The sequence below is a fragment of the Neolamprologus multifasciatus genome, chromosome 8 (genome assembly GCF_963576455.1).
Source record: "Neolamprologus multifasciatus chromosome 8, fNeoMul1.2, whole genome shotgun sequence".
Classification (NCBI taxonomy): domain Eukaryota; kingdom Metazoa; phylum Chordata; class Actinopteri; order Cichliformes; family Cichlidae; genus Neolamprologus; species Neolamprologus multifasciatus.
In genome coordinates this window covers 25,948,175-25,975,028 of record NC_140446.1, presented here as the reverse complement: position 1 = coordinate 25,975,028, position 26,854 = coordinate 25,948,175, and the positions used below count along the sequence as shown (strand labels likewise).

The 26,854-nt window shown below is 40.3% G+C and overlaps 1 protein-coding gene across 1 annotated transcript in view; it reads left to right on the top strand.

Annotated features, from left to right (window-relative positions):
• myocd (myocardin) overlaps window positions 1–26,854 on the top strand; it is a 158,014-nt gene that overhangs the window by 69,082 nt on the left and 62,078 nt on the right. Inside the window, exon 3 of the mRNA XM_085171016.1 lies at window positions 21,675–21,875. Within this exon, the coding sequence (XP_085027142.1) occupies window positions 21,725–21,875 (151 nt within the window). The 5' untranslated portion in view covers window positions 21,675–21,724. The remainder of the gene's footprint in view (window positions 1–21,674; window positions 21,876–26,854) is intronic.

Genomic DNA, 26,854 nt, shown 5'->3' with positions numbered 1-26,854 from the left:
TGGCCTTCAGATTAGCTCTCAAACAGTGTGCAATCTGTATGAAAGGGTTTCCATGGCCATCACCAAACACAAGCAAACTGTTGAATGCAGTGGTAAAGCACTCCGCCTGGACTCTAGAGCAGTGGAGACATGTTCTCTGGTCACCCAAACTCACCTGGACCCACAAAAACATCCCCCTGGTAAAGAAGGCCCTGCAGCAGCTGTACTTCCTCTGTGTCCTGAGGAATAACCTGGACTAGCAGCTGATGCTGGCATTCTGCCGCTCCTCAGAAGAGAGCGTGCTCTCCAACTGCCTTGGTGTTTTGGTATGCAGGGACCACAAGTGAGAACAGGAAGGCTACACAGAGGGTTTAACAACGCCCAAAAACTCATTGACTGCCCTCTGGCACCCCTGCAGGCCATCACCAGCTCCCCCTGTCCTGCAGTTGTATTTGTATTAATTGCACAGTTGGAGCACCCACAGTTTCAGCGTACATGTACAATGACAATAAAAGGCTTTTCCATTCGATTTTATGAGTCACACTTCTCCGTCTGACAATCCGATGGACAAGTCTGGGTTTGGGAGAACTGCGTGAATTGTCTGCTAAGTGTAAAGTTGGTGGGGGGGATTATGGTGTGGGGTTGTTCTTCAGGAATTGGGTTTGGCCCCTTACTTTGATGGAAAGGAACTCGTATGTCTGTGAAGGTTCTCAGTCATCCAGGTCATCGTAGTCAAAGGAGATTGCAAAGAAAAGCGTCTGGACTTCTTTAAGTTACTTGAAGATGTTTCACCTCTCATCCGAGAAGCTTCTTCAGTTCTAAGGTCAAATGGTGGAGAGTCCCAGATATAAACCTAGTGGGAGTATCCCCCCACAGAGGGACAAAAGGACCCCCTGATGATCCTCTAATCGCCTGAGCCAAGGTGTGGAACTGGGTGTGGGTCCCAATCAGCCAGAGTTTCGGGTGAGCTCATTGTGAAACCTGGCCCCACCTTATCATGTGAATTCCTGAGGTCAGATGACCCAGGATGTGAGTGGGCGTTAAGGCGTCTGGGGAGGGAACTCAAAACTGGATTATAGATGGCAGACAGTTGGTGTCATAAACCACCGCCTCTGTTCAAAAAGGAACTCGTAATTTTTCACTATATCAGCAAATTTCTGACAATTTCATAATCCCAACTATGTGGGGACAGTTTAGGGATGGCTCCTTTCTGTTCCAGCATAACTGCGCACCAGTGAACAAAGCAAGGTCCATAACGACATGGATGAGAGAGTTTGGTGTGGAAGAACTTGACTGGCCTGCACAGATTCCTGAACGCAACCTGATAGGACATCTTTGGGATGAATTAGAGGGGAGACTGTGAGCCTTCTCGTCAGTGTCTGACCTCGCAAATGCACTTCTGGGAGAATTGTCAAAAATTCCCATAAACACACTTATAAACATTGTGGAAAGTATTCAATTAAATTCAGCTCAATTCAATTTTATTTATATAGTGCCAATAAATAAGAACATTTGCCTCACAGGAGAGTCTGAGCTTCTTCATCTGCAAAGAGTGGGCCAATATTAAACCCCGTGGATTAAGAATATGATGTCACTCATAAGCATCTGAAAGGAGACAAGCAAATACTTTGAGCAGTATAGTGTAGATAAGGTCATTCTGAATTTACTTGTAACAACATGCTTCAAAAAAGTTGGAATGTGTGTAGTATTCCCTCTTCGTTTAACAACAATCCATGAATGTTTGGGAACTGAGGAGACCAATCCTGGACTTTTGGAGTGGGGTTTTTGTCTGATATAGTACTCTAGGTGCTCAACAGCCTTGGGTGGTCATAGTTTTTATTTCGTAATACTCAGTACTCTGTTTTCATTTGGTTGACTAATCTTTCTCCAAGTGGTCCTTAGCATACTTCAGTCTGGCTTGAAGGTGTTTCTTTGGCAGAAGTGGAGATTTTCTTGGTGTGACTATCTACAGACTACAGTTCTTGACTCTTGCTGTGGTAACTGTATATCCACCTTCTGGTCAAACTGATTGCTTTTGATCTCTTTGTTTCATTTTTACTACAAATGCTGTCGTACTGTTTTGAGAATAATCCCAAGTCACACAATGATGATTTCTCAAAGATAGACTTTTTGTTAGGGTTGCCACAATAAACCTGTTGTAACATGTTTACATTTAGAATCTGTTGGGTGAACTGATTCAAGAATGAATGGAGGCCACTGGGTACCTTGAGGGAGGGGAAATGATTGCAGATAAATCTGGTGATTATGTCCAAGAGTAAGCAAATGTTTGGCTTTTGGCTTGATAATTCTCTTTAACAATCAATTACCAAAATTGTTCCAATTTAATATATTGTTAACAATCCATCATTATAATCACTACAACTGGTAACTGGCAAAATAGATATTGTATATATAACATAAAAGCCTTTAACAAAAAACGTTTTTTCCAGATCAGTTAAGTTTTTAGTGTCAGTCCTTATCAAATTTGTGCTGTGTTTCCTAAAATAGCCCATTCCATAATTTGATGCACATTTAGGATTTCTGCACTTAAAAAAATGATGTCATTTCTGAGGCGAACTGATAGGATTTTTCTTTAGCATAACAGACCTAACGGTTGCAAATTGTTTTCTTTGCCACCCTGGATTAACTTATTCTACACAGTGAGATGGCAGGACAAAAGCGAGGTAAACACACAGTAGCCTCGTAGCTTGCAGGCTGACAAACATAGCCAGTATTAATTGTCAACATAGGTTTGCAGAGACTGGACACTAAAGGAAGCTGGGAAATGCATGGAAATGTATGAATGGAAAGTGGCAGAGTGAATTCCAGGGAGGTCTGCGGCTGTTTTGCTGCTGATGGGTATGGTGCGTTAAAGCTTGTCACACAAAGCCCAGCAGAAGTACACTCTCTGTAAACTTTCTGGGAGCTCTTTAAACACAGAGAGTGCCAGCCTACCCAACCAGAGAAGGAGCGGGAGGCACAGCCAAGATGTCACAGTCTGCACACACTCTGGGTTCACTACTCCAGCGTGTGAGATTACGCGGTTCTTTTGTATTTATATTACCTTATGTATTTAGATTACATGGCTTCTTTGTATTGAGCAAGTTAAACACACAGGTCATTATTCATCTTGCCCACAGGGAGTCTGTTCAGCAGCAAGGAGGCTGCAAGGTTGCGGAGCAATGACGTCACAGGGGTTATTGCAGGACAGGTAAAGTGTCCACAGACTTATCAGTGAACATCACCAACTCACTCAGTTCACCTCAATGATTAGTAACTGTTATGTTTTTCAAACCTGAATTTGAATGGCACTAGATTTTCACAGCAAGGACAGAGTTTCAGTCATGTCAAATGTACCAGTGAAAAAATACTGGAGGTTTTTCTGATTAATGCAGCCGTCTGTCTGGGACGTATTCATTTTGTTTTAAAATGTTCATCAGAAACCAGCTAAAGTAAAGTAAATATATGATTAGGGATGGGTATCGAAAACCGGTTCTTGTTGAGAACCGGTTCCCACTGTTTCAATTCCTTGGAATTGTTTGCCATTTTTGCAAACGATTCCCTTATCGATTCCAGTCGCCCCGAATGACGTCACCATGTTGCGGAGCGTCATTTACCTGGCAGGAAACATGGCGCGTAAGCGGCTCAAACGCTCAAAAGTTTGGTTATACTTTACGAGAATGGATGACAACAGGGCAACTTGCAATACTTGCAAAGTAGATATTTCATTTAAGGAAGGAAACACTACGAATATGCAAAAGCATTTGCTCACAAAACACGCGATAACCTTAAATGAATTTCGTGTTTTTAATTCCGCTCCGGACTCGTGAATCTCAACCCAGCAGCAGCGGTAACGTTTGCACGTCCTCTCCCATTAATGCGGCAGGTAAATAATCAACAGTGCATATTATGTTAGCGCGATCTGCCTTATTACAAAACCTGCCATTACTGTGCGTTTAGGTGACCATGATGAGAGAGACAGACAGAGTCTGGCTCAGATGCTGGCAGTTCTCACTGCAGTCTACCGGTAGCGTCTCCTTTCAGGCCAAGATAGACGAATGTCACCGACCAGTGACTAAGTTTGTGGTCAAAGGTTTGCACCCATTTGCCACAGCAGATGATTTTCAGTAAGTGAATGTGTTTAATTGTAGGCAGGGACATTACTGGATATTCTTGTGTAATTGCTACTGAATAATTTATGTTATACTTTGTTATTGCTACAGAAGAATATTTATTTTATTATTTTACATTTACAATTTTTTTTCCTGGGGACCCAGTGACACCCCATTGAAGAGCCGTAGGCTGTGGATCTCTTAAGATCTCACTGTTGGGTTTGTAAGGCCATGTTACTTCTAAATTTCTATCTTGTTCAAAGAGAAGATATAAAACAAAGTTCTAAGCTAATCAACCTTAGTGTTCTCCTTTTTTTAAAAAAAGAATCGATAAGAGAATCGATAAAGAATCGAATCGTTAAACAGAATCGAAAATGGAATCGGAATCGTGAAAATCTTATCAATACCCATCCCTATATATGATACTAAATTCTTGGGCACTGCTTGTAGTTAGCTTAAAGTTCAGTTTATACATAGTTGCAGCGTCTCATTTCTGAAGACCAGAAATGATGCTGAGTGATCACTGTCAATAATATCAGTCTGTATCCGCAAAAAATATTCTTTTTATTCACCATGCACTGAAAACATGTTTCCCGTGTGTGTGTGTGTTCACTATTGCCCATTCCTTTATTTATTCCTAAGTGTTTAAAGCAGACATGAAGTCTGCCATAATATAATAATAGTAGCCTAAACAATAATCGAGATAAAGTCTTCATAAATGAAAGGATCTGTGAATTTCTTTGACGGTGAAGCAATTCAACACAAAGGTTTTTTAAGTGTCCTTTAGTGGAAGTTTGATGTACAAATGTACAATGCTGACAAAGAACAAATTATCTGGACAGTTCTGGACCTCACACAACAGTTAAAGACATCCTAACATATTAGCTGTGTTGTTATATGAATCTACAGGCTTCAAACAAGAAGCCTATCCCAGCTGCCATAGGGCTAACACAGAGCGACAGATCACCGTTCACACCCAAATTCTTTACGGTGGGATTAATAGGAAGTAAAATGGCTCTCTGATTTAGATTTCTGCTTGAAATCATTGTTGTAACTTAAGATGTAAGCCAGAACCTCTTTTAACCCTAAGCCATATCCCCCAGGTTCTTATTTTGTTCTTTTCTTCCCTATCTGAGCACTCTACACAACTTGCCTGATTCACACAATATGCTCTTTCTAAGTGCTTTCGGTTTAAAATCTAACATTCACACTCTGGTGGATGCATCTGAGAGCAACATGGGGTTAGTATCTTGCATGTAGCCTGTAGCAGACGGAGATTCAAACCACCAACTTTCCATTTAGTAGGTGACCTGCTCCACCACCCCATAAAACTTACACCTGGTATTCCCAGGCGGTCTCCCATCCAAGTATTAACCACTAGCTAGTACCAGTCCTGACTAGGGATGGGTATTGTTTAGGTTTTATCCGATACCGGTGCCAAACCGGTACTTTTGAAACGGTGCCGGTGCTTAAACGGTGCTCGAACTGGTGCTTAAAGAATGGAGAACACAAAATTGGTCCAAAAACCTCTCATGTTCAGCTGTTTTTTTTTTTTTGTAAAAAGATAACAATGTTAGCCTTTTCTGCAGCTATGGGGCATATATGGTATCATTCTTGGCTGGAAGCAGCTTAAACAATGGAAAAAACACAAACTTTGTCCAAAAACCTCTCATGTTTAACTGTTTTCCACTTTTTCTTTGGTCATTTTAGCCTTTTTGGCCAGGGTGAAGGGAGTATCTGCCATCAAACAAGAAGACGCATGTGGCTATGATGATGTTTTGCTAGTTCACCTTACATGCATTAATGTAATAACGTGGTTAGCCTACTCAACGTAAATTACACATGAACAACATTAAGCTACTCACGCAGAGAAGAACGGCTGCTGCTGCATCATCATCCTCATCATTTCTGCTACACTGGCAGGGCTACGGCTACACCCGCAATAGATGTGCTCGGTGTGAGGTCTCGCAGCAAGCTATCAAATACGGCACATTTCTCAGCTTTAAAAAAAAAACGCTATGCGTCGCCAGGTGTTTCATCAGATTCGAGGTGTTACCTCCTTTGACAGTATCACAGTATCACCTTAAAGCACTTGTTGCAGGCTGCTGAGTTTGCATCTTTTGCTGTGAAGTACAGCCAGACTTTGACCTCTTCGCCTTGGGCATTTTTAATCTGTAGCTCTGCTCTAAAAGAACATACGTACCTGGACCCGCCTACTATCCTCGGAAACGTAAAGTGATTGGCTAGAATCTAAAGTGTATCACAGCTCAGGAAAAAAAAGCACCGAAATGTGCGCTGCTTTTCGGTCTGGTTACTACCGTTTATGTCAGAACCGGTGCCATGATGGCACCGGATACCGGTACCCATCCCTAGTCCTGACCCTGCTAAGCTTCCAAGATCAGATGAGATCTGGTCTGCTCAGGGTGGTATGACCATAAGCTAAAGTACCTCCTGAGAAATGTAACAGTCGAATGGGTTGGAAGGTTATGGCGTAGGGTTAAAAAGGATTTACGGTTAAGTAAGTTACAACATAGCTTTCCCACAGAAGTCTAAATTATGTTCCAGTTTACAACTAACAGTGGTAACTCACAATCCTTGCATGTGTTCATATATCACCAAGCTGTCTAAATATTCTTCCCACAGTCTGGTCTGACGGCGCATTAACCAAAAGTGTTATCATCTTCAAATTTGTTCAAACTTCAGACTTATTTGTTTCATTTTAGCACTTGTGTTAAAGAAGGACACAAAAGTCAGACCACCATACATGAATTGGCAATTATATTTTAGTGATGATAGGATCCAGTTTTCGGGAGGTAAGTCCATAACCTTGAGTGTTAACACTGTTTGGCAAAGCAATCTCAATTCTTGCACGAGTTTATTTCCTGCAAGACCCAAAGTTTTTATGTTGGTCCTCCGTGTTCTTGTTAATTGGATCACTTTTAGCCCAGTTCAGAAGAAGTCACGGTCACTTCTCCTTTGTGTATTTTTATCTCCTTTTTGCATTTTTTTAAACCTTATTTTGTTTCTTTTTTATTGTCTCTCAGTTTGAATGTGATTTTAATCTTCTGAGTTATCCTTTATGGTGGCAAAGAATTGTTTATACTTGGTTCAAGTTTGGCTGTAAATCTTCTCTCAACTTGTGGAGTGGATGACGTACAGGATGAGGCCTGATGCTCTCAGGCTGTGTAAATCATGCACATTACATTGTGCTGGAGCTGTGACAAAACATTTGGGACTCGGGCTATTTAACTCTTGGATGTCTATACTGGCATTTGGTATGTTTAGACCTTTGACCTCCTCGGCTTACCTTCTGCTGCACGTTAGTGGGTGCCAAAATGCTGTGATGGGCGGGAATCTACTTAAAGCTCTTAATGCCTAAGTAATAGTTCCTCATCCACCACGTGCCATTGCCTTTGAAGTATTTGGTAGGTTCTGAGGGCAGGACACAGTTGGAAAAGGATAAATTCATCGAAACCGTGTTCTTCCTAACACTCTAGACACATCTGGTGAACTGTCAAATATTATCGGATCCTTTTCTCTGGAATATCTTAATGTCCTTTGGCATGAACAACCAGACAAGACACAACGCAAGCTTAACTGCTGCTGCCGCTGCTTACTGTTCAAGTTCATTTCAGTTTGTGTGTGCGTCCGGGGGCATCGTTCACTGTTTTCACTTGAAAGTGTTGATAAAACACCCGTGATTCAATTCCTCACATGACTGATGTAGATAAGGGCCGTCAAGCCAAACAGTTTGAAGGAGGGGAGCATTACAAGCCCAGCAGCGACAGTACAAGAAACATGTTGGGCTGACCGCAGCTCCTTGTTAGACTCTCATACTAATCGTGAAATTCACACGTTTACTGTAGAGTTTTGACAGAGGGTTGGAGGATGTGTTGGGGTTTATAATAAATATATTACCAGCTTGAATATCAAGGTAGTAATAACATAGAAATACATATTAACACGGATGTGCCGTGGCTCTATAAATAAACTGATGAGAACAGTTCTCCTTAAAAAGTGACTAAAATATAATAATGAGCAAAACAGACAATAGCATCCAGGCTAAATACACAACAAGTGTAGTTTATTAATACTGACAGTAATTTTTTCATTATTTATAAACATCCAATTAACTAAAGATTATGAAGAATATCCAGGGGACTTCTGGTATTTTTCTTTACATGAATCATTTTAAATACTTCTGCTTCAAAGTCTAACTGAATATAAACACAAATTTGGCTACTTACTACATTAGGAATGTCCAACACATAAAGGCCCAGCTTCACCAAATGGCAGATCTAAATAATTAATCCAGTGAGGAAGTACTTTCCTTTAATGGCCACGTGAGGCTGTCTCCAAAAAGAGTCGATGCCACAGAGGCCCACATTGAAATGATCTTAAACTTGATAACTTCAGAAAGAAAGCTATCAAGCCAGACCCCAAGTACACATGGAAGTGCTGAAGAGCTAGCAATAGGGCCAATGTCTCCTTTTCAATGACGGAGTAATTTACCTGATGCTTGTTAAACTTGCGGGAGAAGTAGCAAATGGGGTGGTCCAATCCCTTGCATGGTTGCATCAAGTCGGGTGCAGTTAACACAGAAGTGCGGCATAGGAGGGATTTTGTACTTTCAAGGTAACCAAGTATAAATAAGTAAGTGAGTAAAATAAGTAAGACAAGTACTTTATCACTTGCTCTGAGGTGTCTTTTGAGAGAAAGCCTTATCATAAGTGTGTTTCGTTTTTCTTTGTGAAACGGCAATGAGCTGCTTAGCCAGAGCATTGGCCTGACCCCAGTCCACACTTCCTGCACCAGGTGGATACCATTGACACATTAGCACATTTTGCTCTATGGAACAGGCTTGTTGCTCATGGTTGGCTTGCTCAGCACCAACCACACGCTTAAAACATGGCTTTAATGATTCGCCAGCTATCTGAGCTGTCGACAGGTTTTCCCTGGTCAAAGGCAGTGGAATATCTTTTACAGATGGACCAGGCTCCTCAGGGTTCACCAAGTCTGGGAAAGACAAAACATTGTTTTCGTCAGGTAACGCGGCACCCTCAGAAAATGAGGTCATTAACACAGAATCAGCGAGGGTAACGTCACCATCTTTATGGGCTTGGGCACAAGTAACCACACAGGCTGGGTACAGCTTTGGGGTCACAGCAATATTTGGGGCATCAGAACTGAGGGGCTTATCCAGACCTCCAGACTAGGACGCACTAATCCCCCTGCAATATCATTTCCCAACAACATGCCGCCCCCCCCCCCCCAATTGTGAAGGTTGGGCATACTGCGACGGGGAAAAATCCCGCAATGAGTTCTGACTTGATATATACCTGGTGAACAGGTCTGGGAGCATTACCCATCTCTATTCCACGCAGCACAACATTAAATCCGCATGCACTGTCTGCTGAGAAAGGTGTGCTTTAGTGTGCTTTAGAAAGTAATGTGCTTTATGGATATTTTCCCTTCCTGTGTGGAGTTTGCCTTGTTTACCTGTTCTTGCAGGTTCTCTCCAGGAACTCCAGCTTCCTCTCATAGTCCAAAGACATACAGTTAGTGGGGTTAGTTTAATTCAAGGGTCTCAAACTCCAGTCCCCCGGGACCGGTGTCCTGAAACGTTTTCATGTGTCCCTGTTGCAACACACCTGATTACAATTACTAGGTCATTAGCAGGACTATATAGAAGCACGCTGAGGTGGCAATTCAGCAATTTGATTCATGTTACAGCAGCTCATGAGTGAATGAACATGGTGCAATAAAAGTACTTTTAGAAGAACATTTTTCCAAACACTTAAATTTACTTAAACTTACTTGAGTAGGGTTAGGGGTTTGCCACTTCAGTCAAGTGAGTCAAGTTCTATACTCTTGCTAGTGACCTACTAATTTTATTCAGGCGTACACCGGCCCTCAAGGACTGGAATTTGAGCACTGGTTTAATTGGCGAATCTAAATAAGAATACGACTGCAAATGGTTGTCTGTCTCTGTGTTAGCCCCGTGATAGGCTGGTGCCCTATGGTAGCTGGGATGAGGGGAAGTGAATGGATTTGTATTTTTAATGCTTAAATTCTGGATTGTGGCTGCTTTGACAGACAGCTGTTTCTGGGAGCTGATCTAACTTGACCTGCTGTGTGGTACACACAATAGCCGTTGGGTGAGTCTGTTTGTTACTGCCATAACATATCCTAGCCATCTACATAAATATGATGCAGTCACATTATCCTGCTTTTTATGGCTATCGTTACCGCTAGGGATGGTAATTGGTAAGAATTTAGCATTTCCATTATCATATCACTGCTATCATATCATAGCCCTTATCAATTCAATTCCTTAGCAGTTCTCATTGTGCTTTCATTGACTCTGCTTTGAGAGTCAATTACCATTTATCAGTATAAACCCAAAGCTACAGTCCCAGACACCACTAAAAATCACTATCCTAATGAGGATAAATATGTCCTATATATAGCAGCATAATGCAGTTGTTTCTGTCCTGGCTGGCCATATCCACACTCTAGACTGTGCCATTATTTTCCTCCTCCGGCCACACAAACTGATTGTAGTTTAAGTGCAACAAATGATGAGTGGAATCAATGGGCAAGCAGTTCACAACAATTCAAAGTAGCTGAACTACCTGGTTCCAATCCGTAGTTACTACTAGTCATAATCAGAGATGGGCAGTAACGCGTTACGCGTTACTGTAATCCGATTACTTTTTTCAAGTAACGAGTAAAGTAAGGGATTACTATTGCAAAAACGGTAATTAGATTACCGTTACTTTCCCGTAGGAACGCTGCGTTACTGCGTTACTAAAACCGTGATTTTTTTGCGAGAATGTCTCATGACAGTGACGTAAGCAAGTGCGACGTTCGTGACAACAGCTGTGTGCAGATCAACAATGGATCATATATCGAGTGCGGGAGAGAGTATGAGCGTGCAGCGTTTAAAGCGTGGAAGTACTGACCTTACTTTGAGTTTGATTCCATAAAAAGTGACAAAAACATTAGTGTCCGTTGTGCGTGGGAAGAAAACTTCTTTTTACAGCAAAACCCCCTAAACTTCCAAGCTAGCACCGAGTGCGCTACGACATAATGGGAAATTCACAGAGAAACTCGTGGATTCTTCCACTGACCGCTGCGGCACACCTGCACCAGGGTAAACCTCTGCCTACCCCACTCCTGCTTTAGTCTTTAATTTTATTTATTTTCTGCTGTGTTTTACTTGCATCTATTTGAAAGAGTCAGTGTAAACACACAAAAAAATTTATTTCATGTGCTGGAATGTGCAGAAAATAGGTTTAAATGTTAAACTAATTTCTTCCAGTCAGAAAATGTTGCATATAATTACATTTTTGCTTGATGCATAAAGTTAAAAGATTAAAACTAATAAAACAAGTTTTAAAAAGAGACTTTTCCATTTGATTACATTTTGTATGATGGATTATGCAGAAAAAGTAGAATTGGGCTGAAAGATCTATCGCTTTATCACCTATTCAGGTTGTAAATGTAAAAGTAACTAAGTAATTAATTACTTTTGAAAATAAGTAATCAGTAAAGTAACGGGATTACTTTTTGGGGGAAGTGATCAGTAATTAGTTACTGATTACTTTTTTCAAGTAACTTGACCAACACTGGTCATAATACTGACGAACTCAGTAAGTCCAGAATATCACTGAACGGACTGGATTTTATTAACATTAGCCAACCAAAGCCAATAAAACCACTTCCTTAAAAACACACTATGCTAACTTTCTTCTAGTATGGGAACAATTTTTAGGGGACAAAGCTATTCTGATAGTATGATTTTGTTTTATTGGTGCAAAAAGTGGTTTTTAATTTTCAGTATCATGCACTATATGATAATAAAGAATCTGTATTTTTCTGAAGTAAAAACAAAAACCCAGTAACACTGCACAGTACTGGCACACATGTGCTTCCATCCCTCTTTGATTGATTACAACTGTGACAAGAAAAAGCTTGTAACACATGTAACACAACTCTTCTCCTACCAACATTCTTTCATCTTGCTTTCCTTTCTGCAAAAACAGTTATAGTAGCTTTTTCTTGTTTATTTGAAACATCTGACCTTTCAACTTTCTCCAATGCTCTGTCTGCCATAACTTACAGCAGCTCTGTGTATGCATCGACTGTCACCCACTGCTTTTAGGGGCCTTGTAGACTAAACCACATTGGTCATAAAATAGGTAAAAGTAACAAAAATTGCTTAGTTTGTTTAATGCACTTTCAAATGAATATGCGTAATAATCCTGCGTCCTATAATAAATTCAACAGTGAGCTGAGGCTGAAATGGTGCACTGGTAGTTTATAATCCAGTTTATCTCCATGTCCATCATGTCTTATTGTTTTGTTTACATTCTGAAGCATGACTGAGCAGCTGACTTTTTAAAAATCTTGTTGCCATCAGTGTACTGGTTTTGCAAATGCCACTGCTAATTCCTTCGGTTCTAATATATTTGAACTTCTAAGTTTGCACAGCGCTTCGGCACGGTCATCATTTATAACTCCTGTAAATGGGGGATGACATAAAGGCCACTGGTTTTTTTTGGATGGTTCTTCAAAAGCCAGAATCTGTGTTTACAGGTTGAGAAAGGGCTGGGCTCAGGGATGTGGAGCCTGCAGTCTTTTACAACGCTGTCTTGTCTGTCACTTGACAGTTGACTGCTGTGAAGCTATCCCCCAGCTTAGCAAACAGCCTTGTTATATTTTCCATTTGAAAAAATTGTCAGGGGTCACCAGCGTGTCTGACTGTGTTTCGCTGAAACCAGATGGGGGTTTTCCTATAAACAAGTGTACAGGGAGTATTTATACAGACTGTGGCACCTGACGCCATAACACTCATGACACTCTGTTTAGTGGCCAAAGTTGCCATAAGTCACTTTAGGGAATTAAGTAAATATTTTCATTGTGGCCATGCCATTGTTTATTATAGAATGGCAAAAGTTCTAAATCTTGCCAAATCCTCTGTTAAAAAAATCATTTAATAACAACTTGTCTGAACTGAAGCACCGTGAACACGGAGCTGATTCCTTTTTCATTATTCGCAAGTCCACTTTCAAACAAATCCAGAAACACCACCTGTTTCCAAATCAGTACGTGTAAAGTTACTCAGGTTAGAGCGGCGCGTTAAAACAAACCATAGACGTCTCCTGCATTCTCTGATTGTTGCAGCAGTCACGGGAGGATAAAAGCATACTTCTGGCCTGTTCAGAAGCACATTGTCTCATCTAAATTCAGCATGTCGCCCATCACAGACACAGTCTTGCATTCCACTCTGTAGTAAAGTATTCTTGTGCCGCTGAAATAAAGCAGCATGAGATATGAGGATGCATTGCATGGTATGCTGAAATTACTGGAGATTACTGTTTGGCCTGATGTGTGAGGAAGACTTCAGACTTGGAGAAAAGTCTTTAAGATGAAACAATTCCAGTAAAGCATGTGTTGGTCAATCAGGCCTCTGTTGGAAGCCATAAACAAGAGGAATCGGTATTACAACAGCACTTTAGCTGGAAGCGGCCTGTTATGGTGCTCCCATAAAAAATGTGCAAAACAAATGTCATTAGGCAGAACTCAAAAAGGAATTATCATAATGAGCTCAGCTGGAGGATCCCCCATATTGATTGCAGCATAAATTCACAATCATCTGTTGGAAATCCTGGACTAACACCAACGTAAATACTACAGGCCCTGAAAGCCTCCCGTACGTCTGGCTCAGCTTCAGCTCGGCTGGTGGTCGCCTGAAAATCCTGGAAAGTGTGAGTGCAGCAGGAAAGACACAAAAGGAAAGAAAAACACGAGATGTGACCGCTCAAATGAGTCATTTATCAATGAAAGAAACCGAACCTGTAAAGAGAGGGTGAATCTTTGGCTCAGAATAGCAAAAGAAACAAAAAACATGTTATAATTCACTGTGAAACACTGCACGCTGTCGTCTTAGTCCAAGTCAAATAAAGCAAATGCTAGATTACAGTAAAGCTGCTCATGAATGCCACAAGAAATTGTGTAATGACACTGGAAACACACGAGTATTCTGTAATAAGAAGTAGACCAGTAGTAATCAACAGCCCACCTTTGGTCCCCAGTAATTTATAAGCAGTTTGGATGTTTTTCCAAACTATGTCACTGTTGAAAAAGTGAGATGACATAACCTGAGTATTTTACACTCCCAAAAATACTTAGTTGTGGTTAATTTTGTAATTAAGCAGGATTTATGCTCCAACCTTCTTGCTATTGTTGAGCATATAGAATATGACTGTTAATAGAAGCTGGTTTTGCCAACATGATGTTTTGGACTACATATAACCTCTCAACCCAAAGTGTATGGATTACCTAACCAACTGCCAGCAGCCTCCTGCAACTGCTTGCCAACTGGTTGCGAAACACTCTTTGCTCAGCCACCAGTGGCGATCAGGGAGTCACTGACTGGTCACTGGGCCTTTGTGATCGGAGCTTTAGCAGTCAATTTCACAGTGACTGTCAGCAACCACTCTGGTTAGGGAATATACACATTTCCCTCAAGAAGTCTGGGTTTCAGATGGTTGCTGACCAGTCTCCATGCCTGTGTGACTGACATGGAGACTGTGTGACAAGTTTAACAGCTTCAAAATCAGAAGCAGAATCTATATCAGAGGTGGTGTCAGAAAAGTCCTGTAAACTGTGAAGAACAGAGAACAGTCACTGATTGTTACAGAGATCAGTGACATTAGCATCACCATTTACATCAGGAGGGCGTTAGCTGCTGTTGGCATGGCTCATTTATGTATAAGATGGGCTTCTTTTCTCTGTAACTCCCATTATTTGTGAACCAGCAGGATTACTGTTGTAAATTGTTGGGGGCGGTGGGAGGGGTGGGCGTATTAAACCAAAACCACAGTGGTTTTGGTTTAACCACTGTTGAGTAGTTTTTAGTACCTAATCCATGTGAAAAATTAAACAAATCAGGAAGTGAAAAATATTCCAAATGAAGAATTTAAAAAAGTCCAACTAGGATACAAACTGTGTTCTTGTGACTATAACGAGATCTCCTCTTTTGTTTGGAGTTTGTTGGACACCAAACAGCAGCTTGTGTATACACACATCAAAAATCTAATTAAACAGCATTAAATTACACAGCAGGATAAGAAAAGGGTGAAAGTGTGCAAAGAGATCTGTTGTGTCACCACACGTTTGAAGAAGATTGAGAGAAAGTGTGACTTCGCAAGGCTATCCTGCAAGATCCCAAACTCTTGGAAACAAGTATCCAGTGACTATAATTTACTCAGAAAATATAACAAGACTGGGTAGATGATAACAAAATGAATTTCATCGAAAGTGATAGAAAGCACAGGAAATGACCGTGAGTTTATTTCAGGGCGTCTTCGTGTGTGTTACTATATCCATCTCATTCATCTTGATTAATGATGGAACAGATGATGGCAGCAGGACACATTTTCTGTGGATGTGTAAAAAACAAATCGCTAATCTCACTGGCTGAATCTTCCTCTGTTAACAAGAAAATAAGCTACGAAATCATGACCTCCAAAGAAAAGTTATGGTCAGTGACAAAAAATCCACATGCATCAGTGGGATTAAATCCTATAAAAAGTTGAGCAAATATTAATTAAAAGGACCTGAAAAAGTTTTTTTCAAAGAAAATATAAAATGTTTTATTCCATTGTGGGGTTGTAGATACTCCATTATGGCCATTTTCACTACAGTGGAAAGAGTAGACTTGCACTGGGGAGAGAAAAATCCTCAGCTGCTGGTGTTCAGTTCTGCTAAGAATCTAGGCAGGGGTGGGTGTGGGGGCTTGTCCCTCCGTGATGGTTCCTCTTCTTACAACTCTTCCTTCTGAGGTTTCCGCTGCCCAAGTTTTCACTAAGCTCATGATCGGTCATGGCCATCTTCCCAATGTACCCGTTTTGTTTTTTCATTCTGAATCGGGGTTCTGACACAATAGTCCTCAGACTCATTCTGTCCACTTATTATATAGTTTCATGGTACTAGACTTGATGTAAAACCTTCCATGCTTTGTTGTCTTGATGTCAGTGGATGCTATCTCCTCCTTTGGCCAGCTTATTATACCAGCAGGGTATCTGACAACCAGCAGGGTGCATGGATCTTGTTCTTCCCTGAGTCCTCAGGCATTGCCTTACTGTCTGCATTTGGTGGCTTTCATAGAAGCGTCTTCATAGTTTCTATTTCCCTGTGGTATTCCAAGATACTTACAGCTGTCCTCAATGTCTGCAATGTTGCCTTCTGGTTGTTCCCACAGTTCTCACTAAATTTCCTCTTTTTGTTACATCGAACTACCCCTCTCTGATCCGAATGACATTCCAGTGTTGGTGTTGTAGTGATGTGGATCAGTGAATTGATGATATTGTTCAGTCCTGGAACACAGCTTGATGTCATCCATGTAGAGCAGGTGTCCGTAACCAGTCTTGTTGATGATCTGGTTGAGGGGGTTCAGGCCTACAGGCCAGAACAACAATGGTGAATCCTGCAGTTGATGTTAAGTCGTGCAGCTGGCTTGAAGTTGGCCTTTCCACATTCCCACTGAATTCCTGGTGAAGGCTCTTGGGGTACTGCTGATCTTGTGTCATTCTAAGCATTTTACAGAGTTACACCCTTTTCATTTTCAACAAACTTGTTTATCTTTTGCACTGATGATTCAACTGGGAAAGATTCATTCTTACCCATTCAATAGAAGTGCTATGACTGGGAAAAATAAATGGAATTTTTACTTTTATTATCAGGGGCATTCAGTATCCTGGCAGTTGGTATTATAAATTTATGCTTCCCTGGTGAACGCTATTGATGTTGAGTAATTAAATATTTGAATATGTAAACAAATTCAGCACTGAAAGATAAAAGGATATAGGAAAATAAATCAGCACCTCTAACTCTTTCACATTTCTATGCGAGAAGGTCTTCATATTCGCGGAATAACAGGAAATGGAAATTTGCAAATCATTGTCTGATTTTTTTGAATATATTTGAAGGGAAACATTTCTCTTTAGAAAGCAAGTATAAACGTCATTTATGCTAGCTGTTTTTACCATCTTTGGTATTGTCTTTCTGTCTTCACTTTAAAACAGGGCTAAGCCATAAACCATATATAAAAGACAGACTTAGGTTCTGGGTACGTAATCCAGTGCCTTAAATCTGTATTCTTTCTAAAAATGGGCAGGTCTGGTTTAAAAGTCTTTCTGAAGTCATAATCACTAGTTACTAGTCTAAAATGATAAAGAAGCGTATTCATGAGGATGGACATAATTTGTAAGATAATCACCCTTTGAGTGTTCACAGTCAGTTTCTCAGGCAGATCTATCTCTTGTTTGACACGCCTGGTTAAAAACAGCTAGTTCAAGGATTCACAATCAATGGGACGTCACTAACTAACAGGTGATATCATGATGGCTACATTCAACTTTTATTGCAGCAAGAGTCCTGACAGGGACTAGAAAGAGAGGGCAGATTTCTCCTATATTACATACAAGGTCTTAAATAATCAGGCCCCATCTTATCTTAATGACCTTGTAGTACCATATCACCCCATTAGAGCAATTCGCTCTCGCTCTGCAGGCCTACTTGTTGTTCCTAGAGTATTTAAAAGTAGAATGGGAGGCAGAGCCTTCAGTTTTCAGGCCCCTCTTCTGTGGAACCAGCTTCCAGTTTGGATTCAGGAGACAGACACTATCTCTACTTTTAAGATTAGGCTTAAAACTTTCCTTTTTACTAAAGCATATATTTAGGACTGGATCAGGTGACCCTGAATCCTCCCTTCTCTCACCCCAACCGGTCACAGCAGTTGGGCCCGTTTTATGTGCGCCTTGAACCTACTTATTCTTGATAAATTTGCACATGATACGATATTACTCATAGTAAGTTTACAGCTACTCTGCCTAAAAGTGGTCCTAAATATTCTAATAGTGTTTTTCTTCACCTTCTGTTTGTTCCAGTTTGTTTATATTTGTATTTCCCTCACATCACTGGCAAAATCTACGACATGGTGTTTTTAACTGGGACATCACGCAAGCAGATTCTGTGACCAATAAACTAAACACTGCCTGGTAATAAAGATGTACATCTCACCAAGGAAAAGACACGACTGATAATTCACCCTTCCAGTCCTTCCTCAATCTATAAGTCATTAGAGAGAAGGGCAGATAATACTTGCAACAAGTCTTAGGTATGAAGGAATTGAAAAGAGAACAACTGACAAGTGTGACCTGCTATCGGCTCATCTTAATGGAGCTCCAAGTGCCACGTGTCTTGGCTCATATTGTGTTGACACAGAGATACAGGCCACCATGTGCTAGATAGCATCAGATTATAACCTGGTTCTTTTGAAGACCTGCTTTCCTTTGTTTCATCCACACATTTCCATTAAAGCCTTCTGGTAAACAGGCATTTTTCTTCAGATATTCTTTAAAAACTAGATTTACTGATAACTTGTTACAGTATGCACTACCATCCGTCATGGAGGTGAATGTGGCTGTCATTGTTGTCCACTCTTTGTCTTTGTCTTTTATTTTCCTTTGTCTATCTCTGTCTATTCCCAGTAGGGGTTGTCACTGTGGTATAAATTGTCAGAGTGGACCCTATCTGCGTCTGGGTGGGCTTTTAAGCCAAGCCCATCAGTTAAGCGTTCATTAAAGAGGTTCCTCCTGAAGCTCCACGGAGGAGTCCCAGCCTTTTACCCGACTATGATTTACCGTAACTGTTGCCTTGTTTCTGAGTTAAATGCATGGGTTTGTTATTGTTTTCTCTGGCTGGTGTTTATGTGCAGTACAGTGCGCAACCTTTTTTGTTCTTTTAAGCACGCCACACATAATCTATTTGTCAAGATATCGTCTGAGGAGATGCAGTGTCTTTAAAGCTATTTCTTAGAAGAGGTGAGTCAAGCCCCAGAATACCACCAGAGCATCCGTTTTTGAGATTTTACAGAAGAAGCATGGTTGAAAATATGCTCAAATTCTCTGTCCAGCAAGAGGAAAATGCGGCACTCTGTCAGATTTAAGGGATTCCCAGCAGAGCATTGCAGTTGTATCAGGATGATCAATGTTAATCATTTAACCTTTTAGTGCTTTTAATGTTGTGGCTGATTTCTTAACCCTTTAAGACCTACCATAGAACCAAGTCCGCCAGAGCTTGTATTATATTTTTACATGTTGTGGAGCCATTTTTGGGAGCATTTCAAGTTGCTATACATCAATACAACCATTATAGCCCAGATTTTAATAATATGTCTGCATTAAGTGCATAGTAATTACATAAATTGCAAAAAAAGTGCAATAAACTACAAAAAAATTGAAAATCGTTTTTGTTTTTTAACATATATTTCTAGTTAGAGAAATTTAAGAGGCTTATCCCTCAAAACTGTAAATACAAAAAAGTTGCACAAAATAGTTTCCCACCACAGGGAATTTATTTTAAGTGTCTTCATAGTTTTATTTTTGAAATACACCAATTTTTATATACTGCAGGAAAAACGAAAATAAATATTATAATGCAAATTTGCAAAAAAGCAGCATATGCATCAAAATAAACTATTTCCAGCAGTGCAATATGAGTCCTAAGCATCCCAGAAACGACACAGAAAGTCATAAAGTCAAAGATAACTTTTAAAAACACCAGTATAGGCTCATGAGGCCTTGATGGTAAAAAACGACATTTCTGCGAAAATGACGCCACTTCCGGTTTCGGGCAGGTCATGGCGGACATGTGATAGTTCGGGCTGATGGACGTAGGAAGTGTTACAAACAGCTGATCGGATCAGCAAAGCGTGTTTCTGGAATATTATGTTTTTGTTGCTGCAAGTGCTTTTTATGCAGTTTTTGCAAAGCTATATGTGGAAGGAAACTGTGACCGAGGACAAGCTGATGGCATAAGATGTAAGTACAACTCCTCCGGTTTCATATGCAAAAAAAAAATTATTGTGCTAGCTTATGTGATTGCAGAGCTACCGGGATTTAAAAATAGTTGCGCAAAACGGAGCGTGCCTGCTCCGACCGCCTCTAAAGGGTTAAAGATGAATGTAGTAAGGTCCAGCATACCTGAATTACTGGAAGTGAATGTGCTGGAGCTCATCTCATAAACTACATGCTCAAAAGATGAATGTAGTTTCTGGGTCTTAATAAAAGCCTCAAAGCTGCACTCATTCGAAAAATCAGCAGGCGTTGATCCTGTTATTGCAGTCGGGCTGTTTGGAAGTCTATGGGAACAGAAGTCCTTAGCTCCCTTGGTTTGTGACCTCAGTACATTTTTATTCAATCATGATGTTCATTATTATGTAAAAGGTTAAAGGGAGGGCGTACCCTGTGATCGGCATGTTTCTCACGCTCACACGAATGTGAAAGACTTTTACAGCTGCCAAGTCCATCTTTTATATACAGTCTTTGTCTCAGGACCAAGCGCCTTGACCGTGTTTAACCTTGAGAGAAGCTGAACTCTGCTGTTAGATCGGTTACAACAGTTATTTTGTAAAGAATGATATGCAGTCAGAGGAAATATTATGTTTCCTTCTAATATTTGACCTCATGTTAAATTTTTGTTGTTTCCTATATGCTTTTTAGGAAGGCAGGGTTAAAGTTTGATTAAGTTGCAGCAGCCATACTCTCATGCATATGAGAGTAATTTATCGGAGGCAGAGACCATGGTGTTTGATCCCATTTGCTCTCATGCAGCTTGTGCATCAGTGTGCAAGTCGATGAAGTGACTTTCTCATTTCCATCTCATTAACTTTACTTCATTTACCTGCACTTCCTCTATTCAACGTTTTAAAAGTTTGCATTTATTTTAGCAAAGATTGTGCAACTGTCAGCCTTGACAATACTCTAGCCAGATGAAAGAGCCTTTTCTAAAACTTGCTATTTGTACAGCACATGCATACATATGAGGGTTTTATTGTCCCATAAGCATGGTATGAGCAGTTCTCCAAACACAACTTATTAAAGAAAACAGAGATGCAGATGTTTGCAGTGCCCTATGGTGGTGCCCTCGGGAGACGGTGTAGTATGAAGAGCGCAGACAGGGCGCACAGAGGACTTGGCTTGTCTAAGACCTGAGTGAGACTCATTTTTCACATTGACACTTTGTGGGGGCTCTCTAAGCTACTGAATCCACATTGTAGATGTGTTTAATATTTGTTCACGAGGTAAGAAGGTCTGCTCTTTGTACACTGCGTAAATTGATAAGTTGGCAAGAGCAGCAGCTGATGGAGGGCTGCGTCCATGAGGCTGAAAATGGGCTTAAAGTTCTGTAAACAAACACACGCTCTGCTGTCTGCCTGATCCAAAATGGACCTCTATAAAAAAAAAACAAAAAAAACAATGCAAAATCTGGAACTGCTGTTGTATTCTTCAAACACTAACATGGCTCGAGTCCAGTTCTCGGCACCGCGGAGGAGTCTTCAAACGCAAACACTCAAATGGCTGTTTGCTGTGTCTTTCGTGCTCGTTCAAACTCAATTAACTGAGCCCCTTAGCTGTTACAGCTGACTGAGGTGGCAGCGACAAAGTCAAGTGTTTTTATTATGATGTGCACAGACTATGAGTTTTCATTGTGTCTTTTTCTCTTCAAAAGGGAGGTGACCCGAGAAGAGATGTCATCTACTGGGGAATGAAGTGTGAGCCATGAATGCAGTGAAAAGCTCTGAAGTCCACAACGGTCCACAAGACAGACGGTGTCCTGGACAGCTGCAGCGGGCCACGCAGCTTCGTGGAGACAAAGAGAGGACAAACCATGTGTTGAAGAAACACATACAATCAAGAGAAAGCAAGAATGGTGAGCCCTTTCTTTCCATTTCAAATCCTTTGCTCTTTAGCGACTTAAGTCCTAGTATATCATATTTGACACATACACTTTTTGTGAGTTTTCTATATAATCAGTGTGAATTTTCCCCCTGAAAACCTAAATAAATTGCACAATACATTTTTAAACTTTTTTAAAAAGATGTAGCAAATGTGATACAAACTAAAAGTCATGTGTGGAACTTAAAATCTGATTAATTAACGCTCAATTTTCAAAAAAATGGGAATTTTCTGGCAATTATTCCATGGTTCAGGCATTAAAGGGTTAACTACCTTAATGTTATCCACATTAAATAACCCTGTCCATCAAACTAAACTGACTGTTCAAATGCTGTTATATGCTTGATTTTAAGTGATTCTGTTCTTCACTGCTGCAGTTTTAGGTTGAAATCTTATTTTTGCACTCTGAGATTTGGCCTCCTATGTGAACATGTGATCTTCTGTTGTTGTAGTCGTTTCAAATGAGAGATTTTCTTGTCTTATTTATTCTGGGTAGGTTGTATTGGGCAGGGCTCATTTTAAAATCTTTATGATATACAAAAAAGCACTTAAACTGAAATGACAGTTTTAAGGGCTTGCACGAAAATCTTCCTAAAAGCTGAAAAATGATATGTCTCAATATAATATTCTGATTATTTTAAAACATTTCCAAACATTCTCAACAAGCAGTTTTTAAACTTTTGTTTGAATGAACTATTTGTTGTTCACAAAAAAAAAAAAAAAAATCTCTAGTGTCTATCCAGATTAAAATCTGAATCTTATTTTTACTTCCCGAGCACGTTTCCCATAAATGGAATTTGACTTTTAGTTTCAAGTATCCTAGTTTCCCTGGATAATGCTACACAGCACTCAATAAAGCTAAGCAGAGATAAGCAAAGAAAATCATACGGCTATTGTGTATGCAGAGGTGAGTAGCTATAAAAATTGATATATACTGTATAAGCAACAGCATGCAACTCTGCAAACAAGTCAAACAGTTACAGTGGGTTGTGTATGCACGGTCCAAAAGTGGCACAGGGCAAAGCATGCTCGAGCAGAAACAGTTTGGAGTGTCTGTGAAGTAATTTAATAGATTTATTCTAATTGTAGTGATTTGATTCTATTTTTTTTACTGTATTCTATTATGTTTAGGATTTTGGTTTTTTACATTCACATCAATTTGTATTTTTTTGTCATTTCTTTAGCACCATTTTTCTATTAGTGCCTACAAAAGTAATATAATATTAATATAAACAATAAAGTCAATAATCAGGGGAAAAGGTTAAGTATGCCAGTCGCATCCTCAGAACAATCCTCCAGGCCAAATCAAAACAAGGGTATTTAAATATTTTAGGAACTAATGATTAAATCTGTTCTCAGCCCAGATCAAGCTGGTGTATATGTCGCTCACATCACCGGGCTGAAGGTGAAAGTGCCTCAGGAATCTTATGATTTAAGTTGGTATTTTTAGACGGAACTATTCCTGCCATCTCTCAAAATAGTGAGAGCAGCGCAGCATTTCACTTCAAACTGCTAGACCCTGCAAAGTTTTCCATGATGTCATGGGTGGCGTGGGAGTGAAGTAATTGAAGAGGGAGATGAACAGAAACTGAAATCTCCTCAAATTCAGCCATTCATTTTATCCCCTTATTCTTCAAGTCAGCCGGTAGACGGGAGGAACGAGAGAAGCAAAACAAGCGAGGAGCCCGAACCGCTGCTCCTCGTGCTCCTGCCAAAGACCAGATGACAAACGCAAATGAGTGATAAGACTGTCACTGGCATAATGGCCCCTTTTTCATTTACACGGTACGAGTGCAGTAGACACAAGATCCTAGTCAAGCCTAATAATGAGCTCAGGAGGTATGTATAATGTTTTCATTTGAGCTGAAAGTCGGGCTTTTAGCCCAATAACAATGTTTAAATTAGACAATCCACATTTTTAAGCATTTACATGCAAAGGATCTGCGTCAAATGTATTGAGATGAGAAGATTAATTAGACATTAACTAATTGTAAGTTCTTGCCAGAGTTAATAATGGATTCTTTTGAACCTTTTCTTGACTTAAAACCTAAATGCAATAGTTGGCCTTACTTCTGCCATAAAGCTCAGGCCCAGCAGGGAACAAATGTTAAAACTTCTCCTCACATAAATGAAAGAATGCATGAGTGAATAAAAAATAACTAAATACTCATATTCAAGGATTTTATTTTTTTTAATACAAAACAAAAAATATTTTTTTTTATTGTGAAAATACGACTCAGGAGACAAACACACAAAAAAAGTCAAAACTGTAGGTTATGTAATGTTCTACTGATATGACAACTTTTAAGGAAGAAAATGAATAGATCAATAATTTACCAGTTTTATTTTAGCCTGCACTGATAGAACATTAAAGATCTGCTCATGCTGTCACATTGTAACATACGCTTGAAAACCTGGCTGAGTAAGAATATTGTAAAATTGTAACTACCCAGACTCAGCTACAGTAATCTACTGGACTATGTGTAATATCTAGAAAGTTTGCATCATCAAAGCAAAATTGGTTTTGGCACTGCAATAGTCTACATGTCTAAATCTGTTTATGTTGTGAGTAAAACATACATTTTAAAGTTACAAATGTAAAAAATGTTCAGTTTTGCCTCCCTACAAGGAAAGCTCCGTCCAGTCGGTGGGGAGTGACCGTGATGTGCAGACTCAGTTGCTGAACGTAGACTGATATTTAGTTTGTAGACTCTTACCTCATCACTCCCCACAAGGGAAACTCACCACGGCAGCGAGTGGGGAGAGACAATAATGTGCAGATCCAAGAAAAATGCAGCTGTAGTATTTTGTCTCTCCCCACTAGGAAGGCTCATTACAGCTACGAGCGGTGCATGTCAAAAACATGGTACACGTTCGACTTGAATGAAGGATTTGCTATCTGGCTTCTGTCCTTGTGAATGGAAGTATAGCTGATGCTACACTTCCAGGATCTGGCCTTGTCACTTCCCACTACGGAAAACTAACTACAGCTGTGAGTAAGGAGTGACAAACGTGGAGGATGGGATGATATTTCTCCTCATTCCAAGAAGATGAAATTTATTGTGTGCCTACACAAGACTGGCACCTACATGTGTGTGTGTGTGTGTGTGTCAGATAAAACAGTAACTTGGAAATAAATTGCCTCTTTTAAAAACTTCAAGATTGAAACTTGCAGTTGCCCTGATGTTTTTTTGCTCAGTTGCATTTGTGTTAACACTAAGGCATCAGTGTCCACTGCTTACAAAGATGTGTAAGAGTCCACATGATGGCATTGTTAACACAAGTTTGCCATTAGAGGTGTTACTACTGTACTGCTGCCCACTTACACTTCGAAGGCTCGCTCCTTGCAGAATGGGCAGCGTTCCTTTTGGCTTCACGTTTTGACATTCATGTAGTTTCTCAGAAAGTGCATTTGAGAATTGCTTTGTACCGTTGTAGATAAATTCCTGCATGCTCATTCTAAGCAAACATGCAGTCAGACTTCACCAGTCTTCTTTGCTAGCAGCGGTGTGTTTCCTCAGTCAAAGGTGGCCCCGGCACGGCTGTAATTCTTCACCGGGTCTAATATGAAAACACAGATCTGTCTGATACAAATCTGGGCAGCGCTCTTTTCATTTAGTGAGGTAAGAGTTGAGGAGAGGTCCGACTGGGTAAGAGGGTTCTTTGGCAGCTCGAGAGTCTCAAACACCTGCAGTAAAAAAAACAACTGTTATTGCTCCAGTCTGGATTGTTCGTGCGGCACCTTCTTTCCTGAAAGCTGAGTGGATTCCACACTGATTTGATGGTGGCCAGAGTTACACAGATTACTCTCATCTGGAGGAGATTAGTCAGTGATGCTGATAGACATGATCAGCCCGACACTTCATCATTTCACGCAGTTAAACATCAGCCCTGCTCTGCTGGCTTGTTTTTGTAGTGCTGTGCCCTTAAACTGACTGAATCATTTTCATCAGAGAAAATTAGCTTTTTTTTCTGATTATAGACAATCATGCATTGTGCAATAGCTTAAACTGCATGCCGGCAGGTAAAAGTTTGAACTTTTAGGTTAGCAGACACAAAGGTTTGAAGTGATTGTAATGAACGGACATTAGCGGAGACATGATAAGAGCTCCATGTTCTGTTAATTGCACTCTGGTTTGAGGGAGACAAGAAATGTTTGCCTTTCTGTTCTCATTATCAAAAGCATTTTCTGCAGCTCTGCCAGACTTTCTATCTTAACCACCATCAGCATGAAACATCAACACCATAATAAAAACCAGCATTTTTTACATTAGGCAACAGGTGGAATGTGTGCCGATGCATTTTTTTCTGCTATTGTTTCTAGCTCCTAATTCATCCGTGAAATTACTCAGATGTTCATTTATCATGTGAGCAAAGCCGAGAGCAACAGGCCCCGAAACAAGGATCAGTTGATGGATAGAACATTTTCTGTGGGCAAATATTACCTCAGTTTGCACGGGCTGTAAACACATTTATTATTTATCAAACCAGTCTGTGTGACGTGATGAAAAACCAAAAAGGAGATTATGAAATAAATGCTTGTATTCAAGGAGAATGATAAATAAAAAAGAACAGCCCCCTCAACTGACTGTGTTTGTAGTGCCGACCCAAGTTTGTAATTGGTTTCATATTTAGTTATACTACAGTACAACGTATGGAAAGGTGTACCAGGGTTCTGTGAGCTCAGACGCATAAATACATCTCAGTTACTTTTGTTGCACCTCTTTGTGCCAAGTGTTCTGACTGGACATTGACCGTTAATTTTCTTTTTCTTTGCAAGCTTTGAAATATCCATCTTCCTGAGCCAAGCGCTGTTCACCTATCTGGAATGTACAGTTAAAATTGCTTTGCAGCTTATATAAATACAGGCACGGCTGTTGTAGTGTAGAGAGATGGCAGACCCTCGTGTGGAGAGCGGGCAGCTCTTAGTCACAGTGCTCTTCCAGTGAAGTG